Below are 15,368 nucleotides of genomic sequence, written 5' to 3'. Positions count from 1 at the left end.
CCTTAGCCCCCAACCTCCCTGATCCCCCCCAAAACAGCTCTCTAACCCTCCCCATCTGCCTTATTGGCGACCATCTTGGGTACTGGCAGCTGTCTGCTATTATTTCACAGTCAAAAAAGTGTTGTTTTTTTTAAATATACACTACTTTTACACCAGATATGAGTGGTGGCACTGGGCAAGTGGGCACAGTATACGCTGTGAGCCTGACACACACGCTGGCAGGCAGGCAACTGCAATTAGATTATACAGGAAAAAAAAAAAGGAGACTGATGTTCTAGCCCTAAAAAGGGCTTTTTGGGGTGCTGTCCTTACAGCAGAGATCAGATGACTCCTTCAGGACTGTAGTGGACACTAAATACACTAGCCTAGCTATCAATTTCCCTATTAAATCAGCAGCAGCTACACTGTCCCTCCCTCCTCTCACTAAGAATGCAGCTTCCAAATTAATCTAAAATGGATGCTGTCCAGGAGGTGGGAGGGTCTGGGAGGGAGTGTCTGCCGCTGATTGGCTGTAATGTGTCTGCTGACTGTGAGGTAAAGGGTCAAAGTTTACTCAATGATGACGAATAGGGGGCGGATCAAACATCGCATATGTTCGCCCTCCGCGGCGAACACGAACATGCTATGTTCGCCGCGAACTATTCGCGACATCACTATTGTCTTGTTATCTTGCATTTGTTGATTATGCAAATATACTGTGTTTGCTGGTCCAATTTTTTTAATTGATCTTTTCAGGTTAATGAAAGTTAGGTTTGCTGTGCAACAAAATAAATAAAATTTGTTATAAAACTTTTCTTTAATCAAATGAATGAAATTAATTTTTGTATGCTGAATTCCCTGTCTTATTTTATGGAGTGATAACTTAAAGGGACAGTATACTATACAATTGTTTTTCCCTTAAAGTGTTCCCAATTACTTCTTTTTACCAGTTGAGTATAAAATGTATGAGATTTGCTTTTTAAGGCTTATTTGTGAATATGAATTAGCTGATTTTGTGTTTTGAAGCCACAACCTAATAAAATGGGTTGAGCTTGTAGGTATAATCAGATCTCATTACTTTATCACATTGTGTACATATACATGCTTCTTTATCTTATATCTGTCAATAAACCAATCACAAATACTTGGAGAGAACAATGGAAAATTAACATTTTATTACCTTATCTCTTCTATAACCCACTGGGAGTGTCATTTCTTCTACTGGCTGTGTTAACACAGCTTGGCCTTGAAGCCAAAAACTTTCAGCATAGGTAAATAAACTATTTCAACAACTTTCCAATTTACTTCTGTTATCAATTTTGCTTCATTCTCTTGGTATGTTTTGTTGAAGAGTAAAACTAGGTAGACTCACTTGAGCTCAGGAGTGTGCATGTTTCTTTAGTATTTTATGGCAGCAGTGTTTTGCAACATTATTTGTAGCTTTATTATATAATGTTGCAAAACACTGATGCCATAGAGTACTAAGGACACATGCACACTCCTGAGCCTACCTAGTTTTACTCTTCAATAAAAGATACCAAGAGAATGAAGCCAATTTGAAAACAGAAGCAAATTAGAAAGTTGTTCAAAATGACATGCTCTATCTGAATCAGGAAAGTTTAATTTTGACTTTACTGTCCCTTTAAATGACTTATTTAGAGTCTGCATACACCTAAATATATGTTAATACAGTCAAAAAATGATTGTGTTAAAAATATAAATTAATTTGCTTCTCCCTAAAACAAAAATAGTCTAATTTTGACTATAGTGTCCCTTTAAAATATAAATGAACTCAAGTACATTTCGATGATGACCTTTCAATCCCTTTTGTTATGAGTCAAACTTGCCTTTTTGAGTACATTATAGAAAATGTCTTCTAAAGTCCATTTACCTCAGTTTATACATGATATAGTTGGACATTGGTGATTTGGGTTTAATTTGCATGATAATATGCTTTTGCCACCCCTTGTCTTGGGAATACACACCCAGCACTATACAACACAACTCATCTAACTACAGAATTTGTAAAACTAAAATATGTATCTCTTTCAGATGACTCAGATTATTCTCCCGCAAATGGTGGAAAGGTAAGTATATTAGTGTGAAAATGAATAACAGAAGAATCAGCTAAATTTATTTTCAAAATGAATTACGTCGCTCCCACTTTATAGGAATTTGTAATCAACCAAAACAGGTATTACAGATGTATAAAACTGTAAATCATGATTTTATAATTAAAATAAACTACTGTTTTGATTACTCCTGTTTATTTTTATTCATTTTTCCCTTCGTCTTTCTCTCTTAACAGGAAGAAAGGTGTGATAATTAACCTGTCATCAGAAGCTGGGAATTTTCCCTATCCTATGACAACTATGTATAGTGCTAGCAAGGTATAAAACAAAATGTATGATTGTGTCCTTAAACCCTTAAAACAAATGTTTGGCAATAATTGATGAATACCAATAGGCATATCTAGATATGGCCAGGTTGCCCATTACTTGTGGCATCTACCACCGTTACAGTAAAAATAACTATATGAAAGTCTCTCGAATCCACCAGATCAGAGATCTAGAACTGATGCCCTGTGATCTGTATGTGGTTCAACTAGATGTTGTGTATTCCTCAGACCAAATTTTCTTTTTTTATATAATTTAAATAAAAATGTAGTAATTAGCTGAGCCTTTGCTTTTGTATGTGGATGCTTGCTCTGCTAAGCATTACAGCAAAGTAATGAGTTTTAATATATCTGGCTCACCAACATTTAACCTTACATACTGTCTTTAGCAAACAGTATTAATAACGTTGAATGACTCTGCCTTGATTCAGTTGCATATTAGTAAGATGTAATCAGCCTATTGCAAACCCATACAGCTATGCACTAGATGTGCAATATTAAAGTGACAGTCAACACAAAAAACAAAATTTATGCTTACCTGATAAATTTATTTCTTTTGTGGTGTATCCAGTCCACGGGTTCATCCATTACTTGTGGGGTATTCTCCTTCCCAACAGGAAGCTGCAAGAGGACACCCACAGCAGAGCTGTCTATATAGCTCCTCCCCTAACTGCCACCCCCAAGTCATTCGACCGAAGACAAGCAAGAAAAAAGGAGAAACTATAGGTTGCAGTGGTGACTGTAGTTTAAAAATAAAAAACACCTGCCTAAAAATGACAGGGCGGGCCGTGGACTGGATACACCACAAGAGAAATAAATTTATCAGGTAAGCATAAATTTTGTTTTCTCTTGTAAAGGTGTATACAGTCCACGGGTTCATCCATTACTTGTGGGATACCAATACCAAAGCTTTAGGACACGGATGAAGGGAGGGACAAGGCAGGCACTTAAACGGAAGGCACCACTGCCTGTAAGACCTTTCTCCCAAAAATAGCCTCCGAGGAAGCAAAAGTATCAAATTTGTAGAATTTAGAAAAAGTATGAAGCGAAGACCAAGTCGCCGCCTTGAAAATCTGTTCAACAGAGGCCTCATTTTTAAAAGCCCATGTGGAAGCCACCGCTCTAGTGGAATGAGCTGTAATTCTTTCAGGAGGCTGCTGGCCAGCAGCCTCATAAGCTAAGCGGATTATGCTTCTCAGCCAAAAAGAAAGAGAAGTTGCCGAAGCCTTTTGGCCTCTCCTCTGTCCAGAGTAGACAACAAACAAAGCAGATGTTTGAAGAAAATCCTTCGAAGCTTGTAAATAAAACTTTAAAGCACGAACCACATCAAGATTGTGTAAAAGACGTTCCTTCTTTGAGGAAGGATTAGGACATAATGAAGGAACAACAGTCTCCTGATTGATGTTCTTATTAGATACTACCTTAGGAAGAAACCCAGGTTTGGTACGCAAAACTACCTTATCTGCATGGAAAATCAGATAAGGGAAATCACACTGTAAAGCAGATAACTCCGAAACTCTTCGAGCCGAGGAGATAGCTACTAGAAACAGAACTTTCCAAGATAAAAGTTTAATATCTATGGAATGCAGAGGTTCAAACGGGACCCCTTGAAGAACCTTAAGAACTAAATTTAAACTCCATGGCGGAGCCACAGGTTTAAACACAGGCTTAATTCTAACTAAAGCCTGACAAAACGCCTGAACGTCTGGAACCTCAGCCAGACGTTTGTGCAAAAGAATAGAAAGAGCAGAAATCTGTCCATTTAAGGAACTAGCAGACAATCCTTTCTCCAATCCCTCTTGGAGAAAGGATAAGATTCTAGGAATCCTGACATTACTCCATGAGTAACCCTTGGATTCACACCAATGAAGATATTTACACCATATCTTATCATAGATTTTCCTGGTGACAGGCTTTCGAGCCTGAATTAAGGTATCAATGACCGACTCGGATAAACCACGCTTTGATAAAATCAAGCGTTCAATCTCCAAGCAGTCAGACGCAGAGAAATTAGATTTGGATGTTTGAAAGGACCTTGAAGTAGAAGGTCCTGCCTCAGCGGCAGAGTCCATGGTGGAAAGGATGACATGTCCACCAGATCTGCATACCAAGTCCTGCGTGGCCACGCAGTAGCTATCAAAATCACCGAAGCTCTCTCCTGCTTGATCTTGGCAATCAGACGAGGAAGCAGAGGAAACGGTGGAAACACATAAGCCAGGCTGAAGGACCAGGGCGCTGCTAGAGCATCTATCAGCGCTGCCTTGAGATCCCTGTACCTGGACCCGTAACGAGGAAGCTTCGCGTTCTGACAAGAAGCCATGAGATCCAGTTCTGGTTTGCCCCATAGTTGAATCAACTGGGCAAATACCTCCGGATGGAGCTCCCACTCCCCCGGATGAAAAGTCTGCCGACTTAAGAAATCCGTCTCCCAGTTCTCTACTCCTGGGATATGGATAGCTGAGAGATGGCAAGAGTGAACCTCTGCCCATAGAATTATCTTTGAAACCTCCAACATCACCAGGGGGCTCTTTGTACCCCCCTGATGGTTGATATAGGCTACAGTCGTGATGTTGTCTTACTGAAATCTGATGAACCTGACCGCAGCAAGCTGAGGCCAAGCCTGAAGAGCATTGAATATCGCTCTTAGTTCCAGAATGTTCCTCCTGATTCCATGAACCCTGAGCCTTCAGGGAGTTCCAGACTGCGCCCCAGCCCAGAATGCTGGCATCTGTCGTCACTATAGTCCATTTTGGCCTGCGGAAGCTCATTCCCCTGGACAGATGGACCCAAGATAGCCACTAGAGAAGAGAATCTCTGGTCTCTTGATCCAGATTTAGCAGAGGGGACAAATCTATGTAATCCCCATTCCACTGATTGAGCATGCAAAGTTGCAGTGGTCTGAGATGTAGGCGGGCAAACGGAACTATGTCCATTGCCGCTACCATTAAGCCGATTACTTCCATACACTGAGCCACTGACGGCTGAGAAGTGGAATAAAGAGCACAGCAGGAAGTTAGAAGCTTTGACAAACTGACCTCTGTCAGAAAAATCTTAATTTCTACTGAATCTATCAGAGTTCCTAGGAAGGAAACTCTTGTAAGTGGGGAGAGAGAACTCTTTTCTTCATTCACCTTCCACCCGTGAGACCTCAGAAAGGCCAGAACAATGTCCGTATGGGACTTGGCGATTTGAAAAGTCGACACCTGTATCAGAATGTCGTCTAGGTAAGGAGCCACCGCTATGCCCCGTGGCCTTAGAACCACCAGTAGGGACCCTAGAACCTTCATAAAGATTCTTGGTGTCATGGCTAACCCGAAGGGAAGAGCCACAAACTGGTAATGCCTGTCTAGGAAGGCAAACCTGAGAAACCGATGATGATCTCTGTGTATCAGAATGTGGAGATAAGCATCCTTTAAGTCCACGGTAGTCATATATTGACCCTCCTGAATCATAGGTAGGATGGTTCGAATAGTCTCCATCTTGAAGGATGGGACCCTGAGAAATTTGTTTAGGATCTTGAGATTCAAGATTGGTCTGAAAATTCCCTCTTTTTTGGGAACTATAAACAGATTTGAATAGAATCCTTGACCCTGTTCCTCCCTTGGAACTGGGTGGATCATTCCCATGACCAGAAGGTCTTGAACACAATGTAAGAATGCCTCTCTCTTTATCTGGTTTGCAGATAATTGTGAGAGATGAAATCTCCCTTTTGGAGATGAGGCTTTGAAATCCAGAAGATATCCCTGGGAAACAATCTCCAGAGCCCAGGGATCCTGGACGTCTCTTGCCCAAGCCGGTCCCAGATCGGGGGCTACTCCTTCATGCTGTCTTAGAGGCAGCAGCAGGTTTTTTGGCCTGCTTTCCCTTGCTCCAAGCCTGGTAAGGTCTCCAGACTGGCTTGGACTGGGCAAAATTTCCTTCTTGTTTTGCAGTAGAGGAAGTTGAAGCTGCGCCACTATTGAAGTTTCGAAAGGAACGAAAATTAGTCTGTTTGGTCCTTAATTTGTTGGACCTATCCTGGGGAAGGGCGTGGCCTTTTCCTCCAATAATATCAGAAATGATCTCCTTCAGTCCAGGCCCGAATAGGGTCTGCCCTTTGAAGGGGATGTTGAGAAGCTTAGACTTTGAATTAACGTCAGCTGACCAGGATTTAAGCCATAGCGCCCTACGCGCCTGAATGGCAAAACCTGAATTCTTAGCCGTTAGCTTTGTTAAATGAAAAACGGCATCAGAAATAAATGAATTGGCTAACTTAAGAGCTTTAAGCTTGTCTAGGATATCATCCAATGGGGTCTCCACCTGTAGAGCATCTTCAAGAGACTCGAACCAGAAAGCCGCTGCAGCAGTGACTGGGGCAATGCATGCAAGAGGCTGGAGAATAAAACCTTGTTGTATAAAGATTTTCTTAAGGAAACCCTCTAATTTTTAATCCATTGGATCTAGGAAAGCACAACTGTCATGGACGGGGATAGTTGTACGCTTAGCTAGGGTAGAGACTGCTCCCTCCACCTTAGGGACCGTCTGCCACGAGTCCCGTGTAGCGGCATCTATGGGAAACATGTTTTTAAAAGCAGGAGGGGGAGAGAACGGTACACCTGGTCTATCCCATTCCTTCGTAATAATTTCTGAAAACCTCTTAGGGATTGGAAAAACATCAGTGTAAACAGGCACTGCAAAGTATTTGTCCATTTTACACAATTTCTCTGGGACTACAATGGTGTCAGTCATCCAGAGTTGCTAAAACCTTCCTGAGCAACAAGCGGAGGTGTTTAAGCTTAAATTTAAATGCTGTCATTTCAGAGTCAGACTGAAGTAAAGCCTTCCCTGAATCAGAAATGTCACCCACAGATAGAAGCTCTCCTGCTTCGGCTTCTGTACATTGTGAGGGTATATCAGACATAGCTACTAAAGCATCAGAAAGCTCTATTTGTTCTAGCCCCAGAGCTGTCTCGCTTTCCTTGTAACCCTGGCAGTTTGGACAATACCTCTGTGAGGGTATGATTCATAACTGCCGCCATGTCTTGTAAGGTAAACGCATTGGACGCGCCAGATGTACTTGGCGTCACTTGCGCGGGAGATATAGGTTCTGACACATTGGGAGAGATAGGTGGTTTAACCTCCCTTTTGTCAGTCTGAGAAACCTCTGGTGATAAATCTTTAAAACCCATAATATGGTCTTTATAACTTATAGAAAGGTCAGTGCATTTGGCACACATTCTAAGGGGGGGTTCCACAATGGCTTCTAAACATAATGAACAAGGAGTTTCCTCTATGTCAGAAATGTTTAACAGACTAGTAATGAGACCAGCAAGCTTGGAAAACACTTTAATAAATGTGAAAAAGCAATTAAACAAAAACTGTACTGTGCCTTTAAGAGAAAAAAACTACCCCATAAACTGCAAAACAGTGTTAAAAAGTAGTAAACTCTACAAAATTTTTACAGTGTGTATAAGAGACTAAAGCAGCATTGCACCCATTTGCAAATGGATGATTAACCCCTTAGGCCCCAAACCGGATTAGAAAAACGGTAAAACCGTTAAACAGTCAAACACACTGCCACAGCTCTGCTGTGGCTCCTACCTGCCCTTAAACACGATTTTTGCAGGAAAAAAACCCTCTATAGTGGTCCTAGATGCCAGAGGACTCCTTTAGGGAAGCTGGATGTCTCAGTCTGAATATCAACTGCGCATAAAGTGCGCGGAAATAGGCCCCTCCCACCATGCACTCAATGTCAGAGGGCCTTAAAAAAGTACTCCTAGGAGTGATCTAACAAGCCATGTGGAAAACTAGGCCCCAAATAAAGATTTATCACCCTCAGAGAAAAAACTTTTTTCTATAAAACACGCAAACGTTTTTACACTAAGTAATATGAGAATTAACATGAATATTACCCTTTTTTGCAAGCATGATCCCAGTCGCTGTTAAATCACTGTATCAGGCTTACCTCAAATATACCAGGAACTGTCAGCATTTTCTAGACCTTATCATCTCTCTAGAAAAAAATATACTGAACATACCTCAAAGCAGGTAATCTGCAGACCATCCCCCCAACTGAAGTTTTCTTTCCATACTCTTCAGTTATGTGTGAGAACAGCAATGGACCTTAGTTACAAACAGCTAAGATCATCAAACCTCCAGGCAGAATTCTTCTTCCAATTTCTGCCTGAGAGTAAAACAGTACAACGCTGGTACCGTTTAAAAATAACAAACTTTTGATTGAAGGTAAAAACTACACTAAGTCACCACATATCTCTTGATACTTCCTTTCTTGTCGAGAGCTGCAAGAGAATGACTGGGGGTGGCAGTTAGGGGAGGAGCTATATAGACAGCTCTGCTGTGGGTGTCCTCTTGCAGCTTTCTGTTGGGAAGGAGAATATCCCACAAGTAATGGATGAACCCGTGGACTGGATACACCTTTACAAGAGAAATTGTTATTGTTTAAAAAGATAGATAACGTCTTTACTACACATTCCACAACCAACATTGTTATATTAATATACTTTATAACATTTAAAACTCTAAATTTCTGCTTGTTCTAAGCCACAACAGACAGCCTCTTATCATATGCTTTTTTTATTTGCTTTTCACAACAGGAGACTACTAGTTCATGTGGGCCATATACTGTAGATAACATTGTGTCCATGCTCGTGGAGTTATTTAAAGGGACAGTCAACATCAGAATTTTTGTTGTTTAAAAAGAAAGATAATCCCTTTATTACCCATTCCCCAGTTTTGCATAACCAACACTGTTATAGAAATACACTTTTAACCTCTGTGATTACCTTGTATCTAAGCCTCTGCAGACTGCTCCCTTATTTCAGTTCTTTTGACAGACTTGCATTTTAGCCAATCAGTGATGGCTCCAGGGTAACTTCACATACATGAGCTCAATGTTATCTATATGAAACATGTGAACTAATGCCCTCTAGTGGTCAAAATGCATTCCGATTAGAGGCAGTCTTCAATGTCTAAGAAATTAGCATATGAACCTCCTAGAATTAGCTTTCAACTAAGAACACAAAGAGAACAAAGCAAAATTGGTGATAAAAGTAAATTGAAAAGTTGTTTAAAATTACATTCCCTATTTAAATCATGAAAGTTTTTTTGGACTTGACTGTCCCTTTAAGAGTCAGCACAAGACAACACTAATTGGCTAAAATGCAAATCAAAAGATACGAAATAAAAAGTTATGTGATCAGGGGGCTGTCAGAAGAGGCTTAGATACAAGGTAATCACAGGTAAAAAGTATATTAATGTAACTGTGTTGGTTATGCAAAACTGGGGAATGGGTAATAAAGGGATTATCTATGTTTTAAAACAATAAAAATTATATTGTGGACTGTCCCTTTAAGGGGATATAAATAATGGTGATTTCAGTTACAAAAAGGTGTACATGCCTGGTACCAATGTCAGAGCTTACATAGGTACTACTTGGTGAGTAAATGTAAGTGTATGCACTAAACAGCAGCTAAGTACACTGTCAGACTGGCACCTATGAGCAGCATTCTATTGACTTTCCCCTAAACCTCATAGGTGTTTGTGGATTTCTTTTCACGAGGTCTCGATGCAGAATACAAGTCATCAGGAATAACTGTGCAGGTATGTCAGAAAGATCTATGTGCTTTGTACTCTGATAACATAAAATGGTCTCTAGGAATAACAGTTATATTGTTATACATAGTATAAACAATGTGAACAGACATGAAAAAGACAACAATGCTAAAAAATTATGAAGCAGACGTAGAAGTTAAAATTAAAGTTTTCTGATTCAGAAAAAGTTTATAATTAAAAAAAGTGACTTAATTTATTATCAAATGTCAAATTTCTCTGTTGAACCTTCCCTCCTTTTCAAGAGAGAATACTGAGTAAGCCATAGTAGTGTGCAACTACATGACAGCAGTGTTAGCAAAAATATTTGTAGCAATGTTATATATATACAGGGAGTGCAGAATTATTAGGCAAGTTGTATTTTTGAGGATTAATTTTATTATTGAACAACAACCATGTTCTCAATGAACCCAAAAAACTCATTAATATCAAAGCTGAATAGTTTTGGAAGTAGTTTTTAGTTTGTTTTTAGTTATAGCTATTTTAGGGGGATATCTGTGTGTGCAGGTGACTATTACTGTGCATAATTATTAGGCAACTTAACAAAAAACAAATATATACCCATTTCAATTATTTATTTTTACCAGTGAAACCAATATAACATCTCAACATTCACAAATATACATTTCTGACATTCAAAAACAAAACAAAAACAAATCAGTGACCAATATAGCCACCTTTCTTTGCAAGGACACTCAAAAGCCTGCCATCCATGGATTCTGTCAGTGTTTTGATCTGTTCACCATCAACATTGCGTGCAGCAGCAACCACAGCCTCCCAGACACTGTTCAGAGAGGTGTACTGTTTTCCCTCCTTGTAAATCTCACATTTGATGATGGACCACAGGTTCTCAATGGGGTTCAGATCAGGTGAACAAGGAGGCCATGTCATTAGATTTTCTTCTTTTATACCCTTTCTTGCCAGCCACGCTGTGGAGTACTTGGACGTGTGTGATGGAGCATTGTCCTGCATGAAAATCATGTTTTTCTTGAAGGATGCAGACTTCTTCCTGTACCACTGCTTGAAGAAGGTGTCTTCCAGAAACTGGCAGTAGGACTGGGAGTTGAGCTTGACTCCATCCTCAACCCAAAAAGGCCCCACAAGCTCATCTTTGATGATACCAGCCCAAACCAGTACTCCACCTCCACCTTGCTGGCGTCTGAGTCGGACTGGAGCTCTCTGCCCTTTACCAATCCAGCCACGGGCCCATCCATCTGGCCCATCAAGACTCACTCTCATTTCATCAGTCCATAAAACCTTAGAAAAATCAGTCTTGAGATATTTCTTGGCCCAGTCTTGACGTTTCAGCTTGTGTGTCTTGTTCAGTGGTGGTCGTCTTTCAGCCTTTCTTACCTTGGCCATGTCTCTGAGTATTGCACACCTTGTGCTTTTGGGCACTCCAGTGATGTTGCAGCTCTGAAATATGGCCAAACTGGTGGCAAGTGGCATCTTGGCAGCTGCACGCTTGACTTTTCTCAGTTCATGGGCAGTTATTTTGCGCCTTGGTTTTTCCACACGCTTCTTGCGACCCTGTTGACTATTTTGAATGAAACGCTTGATTGTTCGATGATCACGCTTCAGAAGCTTTGCAATTTTAAGAGTGCTGCATCCCTCTGCAAGATATCTCACTATTTTTGACTTTTCTGAGCCTGTCAAGTCCTTCTTTTGACTCATTTTGCCAAAGGAAAGGAAGTTGCCTAATAATTATGCACACCTGATATAGGGTGTTGATGTCATTAGACCACACCCCTTCTCATTACAGAGATGCACATCACCTAATATGCTTAATTGGTAGTAGGCTTTCAAGCCTATACAGCTTGGAGTAAGACAACATGCATAAAGAGGATGATGTGGTCAAAATACTCATTTGCCTAATAATTCTGCACTCCCTGTAGTGCACCAATTATGTGCACACTCCTGAGCCTACCTAGGTATTTTGTCATAGAAAGGAGCTAAGTTTCAGCAAAGGATACCAAGAGAAAGTTAGCTTTGAGAGTAAAATACAACTATTTGTAAATTCTTTTATTTTAAGGCATTTTTTTTTCACAGACTTTCAGTGAAAGGTTGGAACCAAATGGTCACCCTATACTACAGACTTGGGGGTAGATTTACCATTAGTCGAGTGGACACGATTCGCTGCTCTATCACCCTAAATTCCGATATCATACGCTGCCAGCATTTAACATTGCACAAGCATTTCTAGTGAAATGCTTGTGCAATGCCGCCCCCTGCTCACTGGCGGCCAATCGGCCACTAGCGGGGGGGGGGGTCAATCATTGCTGGTGCAATGCTGAATACGCATCCCGATTGTATCGGATTGGGATGATTTCAGTCCGCCAAGAAGTTAAGGAGCAACGGTCGTAAGAGCCTGAAATGAATGGAGTAGAATTCAGCATCCGCTGCTTAATAAATCTATACCCCTTGGAAGCATTTCCTTCATTTGAAATACATTTACACAATGGGGCCCATTTATCAAGCTCCGAAAGGAGCTTGTGGACCCGTGTTTCTGGCGAGTCTTCAGACTCGCCAGAAACAGCAGTTATGAAGACCGCTGCTCCATAACCCTGTCTGCCTGCTCTGATGAGGCGGACAGGAATCGCTGGAAATCAACCCGATCGAGTACAATCGGGTTGATTGACACCCCCCTGCAGGGTGCGGCGTTGTAGCAGCAGCTCTTGTGAGCTGCTGGTGCAATGCTGAATACGGAGAGCGTATTGCTCTCCGCATTCAGCGAGGTCTTGCGGACCTGATCCGCACTGTCAGATCAGGTCCGCAAGACCGTTTGATAAATAGGCCCCAATAACTATAACTATTGTGGTCTGATAAATACCAGGCTAAAATATCATTTTCCAGTGTTTGTCAAAATCTGTTAAAAGAACATTTAACACCTCTTGCTTTGTGTAAATATTGTGTTTTTCCCATGCTTCTTAAGAGGCCAAAAAGCAAAATTCTGTGCTTACAAATGCTGCAGTTATAACAACTGGTAATGTGCAGCATTTTGAAAACTTGGGTTACAGATTTTGCTTTTTGGCTTCTCTAGGGAGTGTTAATTTTTAAATAAATGCAAGACAGTATAATGCCCCTGTACAATAAGGAAGAGACAGTAAACTGTGGTCTTGTGAATCTCCTTCATTGCGTTAAAACAAGCAGTAGGTGTTATTTTGTGTTACTGTACTCATTGACCCACTCTGACAGCCTCTAACTCATCCTCTCCTCCCATAGTGTGTAATGCCACTATTTGTTTCAACGGATATGACTTTTAAGATTAAAAAAAACATCTTTGTGAAAGCTCCTGAAGACTTTGCCTATGAAGCGTTAAACACTGTGGGTTACACACATAGAACTAGTGGATGTCTATCTCATTCTCTTCAGGTAACACATTTGGGTTTTTAGTACAATCTGCTAGGTACACTGTTGCTTTAAAGGACATATATATAATTTATGAGCTAACTACATTTGCTTTAATTTTCTTATTACTTAGAGTTACGCCTTAAATATGATACTTTCAGAGAATCTTTTGAAAATTGTGTTCTCCACAAAAATAATGGGCAAACTCTGGAGCAAGTGGAAGAAGGATTACAAGAAAAGCTAATAGAAGTGAGCGCCACAACTCACCAGAGAGACGTCTGCCAATAGAATATCTTTTTCTCTGCTCTGGCGAGAATATCTATGAAGCCTCTTCAGCACTGCACGGTGCCTCACAGAATTTTGTAAAGGCAAATGTTAGCTTGAGAATGTTTTATCTCTCCATGCAGAGTTCTTGGTGCGAAGCAGACACCTACATTACAATATAATGCTAAAACAAAGATTATTGTGCGATTTCTCTATATTCCTGCAGGTTTTTGATCAGCCAACAAGCAGGATAAAATGACTACTCTTGGAATATAAATGTATCCTCAGGGTATTGCCTATTGGTTTAATGTGATGTTGATGTCATTGTTTTACTTACTGTACAGCTATAGATAAATGGTTTTGAGTGGATTAATTAGATTACCTGCATGCAGATAAAAATTGTCTTTAAGAAAGTTAAATAAGTCTAGAAAAAATTGCAGTGCTATTTGGTCATGTGCTCAAATGGACCTTAAAGGGACAGTCAACACCATTTTTTTTTATTGCTTAAAAAGATAGATAATGCCTTTACTACAATTCCCCAGCTTTGCACAAAAAACATGGTTATATTAATATACTTTATAACCTTTAAGCCTCTAAATTTCTGTGTGTTTCTAAGTCACTAAAGACAGCCCCATGATCACATGCTTTTGTATTTGCTTTTCACATCAGGGGAAGTTAGTTCATGTGAGCCATATAGATAACATTGAACTCAGGCCAGTGGATTCTAACAAAACAGCACTAATTGGCTTAAATGCAAGTCAATAGATACAAGGTAATCACAGAGATAAAATGTATATTAATATAAACATGTTTTATGTGCAAAACTGGGGAATGGGTAATAAAGGCATTAACTATCTTTTTAAACAATAATATTTTTTGCGTTGACTGTCCCTTTAAAGGGATAGTAAACACCAAAAATGTTATTGTTTAAAAAGATAGATAATCCCTTTATTTACCATTCCCCACTTTTGCATAACCAACACTGTTATAGAAATATACTTTTTACCTTTGTAATTACCTTGTATCTAAGCTTGTATCTAAGATATCTATATGAAACACATGAACTAACGCTCTCTAGCTGTGAAAAACTGTCAAATGCATTTACATAAGAGTCTGCCTTCAAGGGATTAGAAATTAGCATATGAGCCTACTTAGGTTTAGCTTTCAATTAAGAATAACAAGAGAGCAAAGCAAATTTGATGATAAAAGTGAATTAGAAAGTTGTTTAAAATTACATGCCCTATACGAATCATGAAATATTAATTTGGACCTTACTTTTTCTCTTTAGATACTTCTAGTTTTTACGTAAAATCTATTTTTTGTCCCATAGTTCCTTGAGAGGCCAAAAGCAAAATCTGTAAACCTAGCTTTTAAAAATGCTTCAAATTACCGAAAACAATTTATACAATTTGCAGCACTGTGTTTGCTTTTTGGCCTCTTTCGTACATGCATGTCTTTTATACAAAAGTAAGTGGTGTTTAATGTCTAATTTTTAGTGTGTTTTTATCTGAAACATATTTAGCATGACTAGAAGTTTCAATGGTTGAAGCGATACTAAACCCACGTTCTAATTTACTCCTTATCTTTATTTGAAAAGCAGGAATGTAAAGCTTAGGAGCCTGCCCATTTTTGCTTGAGCACCTGGGTTATGCTTGCCTGTTGGTGGCTAAATGTAACTCACCAGACTAATCCCTCCAGAGAGAGTGGAGTGCATTCCGTGGTATGCAGAATCCCAACCTCCTACTTGCTGCCCTGAATTTACTTCACAGGTTAC

At 39.9% G+C, this 15,368-nt stretch overlaps 1 protein-coding gene across 1 annotated transcript in view; it reads left to right on the top strand.

Moving 5' to 3' along the window:
• Positions 1-13,907, top strand: part of LOC128665120 (very-long-chain 3-oxoacyl-CoA reductase-B-like) — a 55,056-nt gene extending 41,149 nt beyond the window's left edge. Inside the window, exons 7-11 of the mRNA XM_053719865.1 lie at positions 2,032-2,066; positions 2,288-2,369; positions 9,908-9,973; positions 13,205-13,354; positions 13,464-13,907. Of these exons, the coding sequence (XP_053575840.1) occupies positions 2,032-2,066; positions 2,288-2,369; positions 9,908-9,973; positions 13,205-13,354; positions 13,464-13,574 (444 nt within the window). The 3' untranslated portion in view covers positions 13,575-13,907. The remainder of the gene's footprint in view (positions 1-2,031; positions 2,067-2,287; positions 2,370-9,907; positions 9,974-13,204; positions 13,355-13,463) is intronic.
• The last annotated feature ends 1,461 nt before the right edge of the window (positions 13,908-15,368 follow it).

Source organism: Bombina bombina, chromosome 6 (genome assembly GCF_027579735.1).
Source record: "Bombina bombina isolate aBomBom1 chromosome 6, aBomBom1.pri, whole genome shotgun sequence".
Lineage (NCBI taxonomy): Eukaryota > Metazoa > Chordata > Amphibia > Anura > Bombinatoridae > Bombina > Bombina bombina.
Note: the sequence above shows the minus strand (reverse complement) of the source record. Positions and strands in the feature narration are given on the sequence as shown.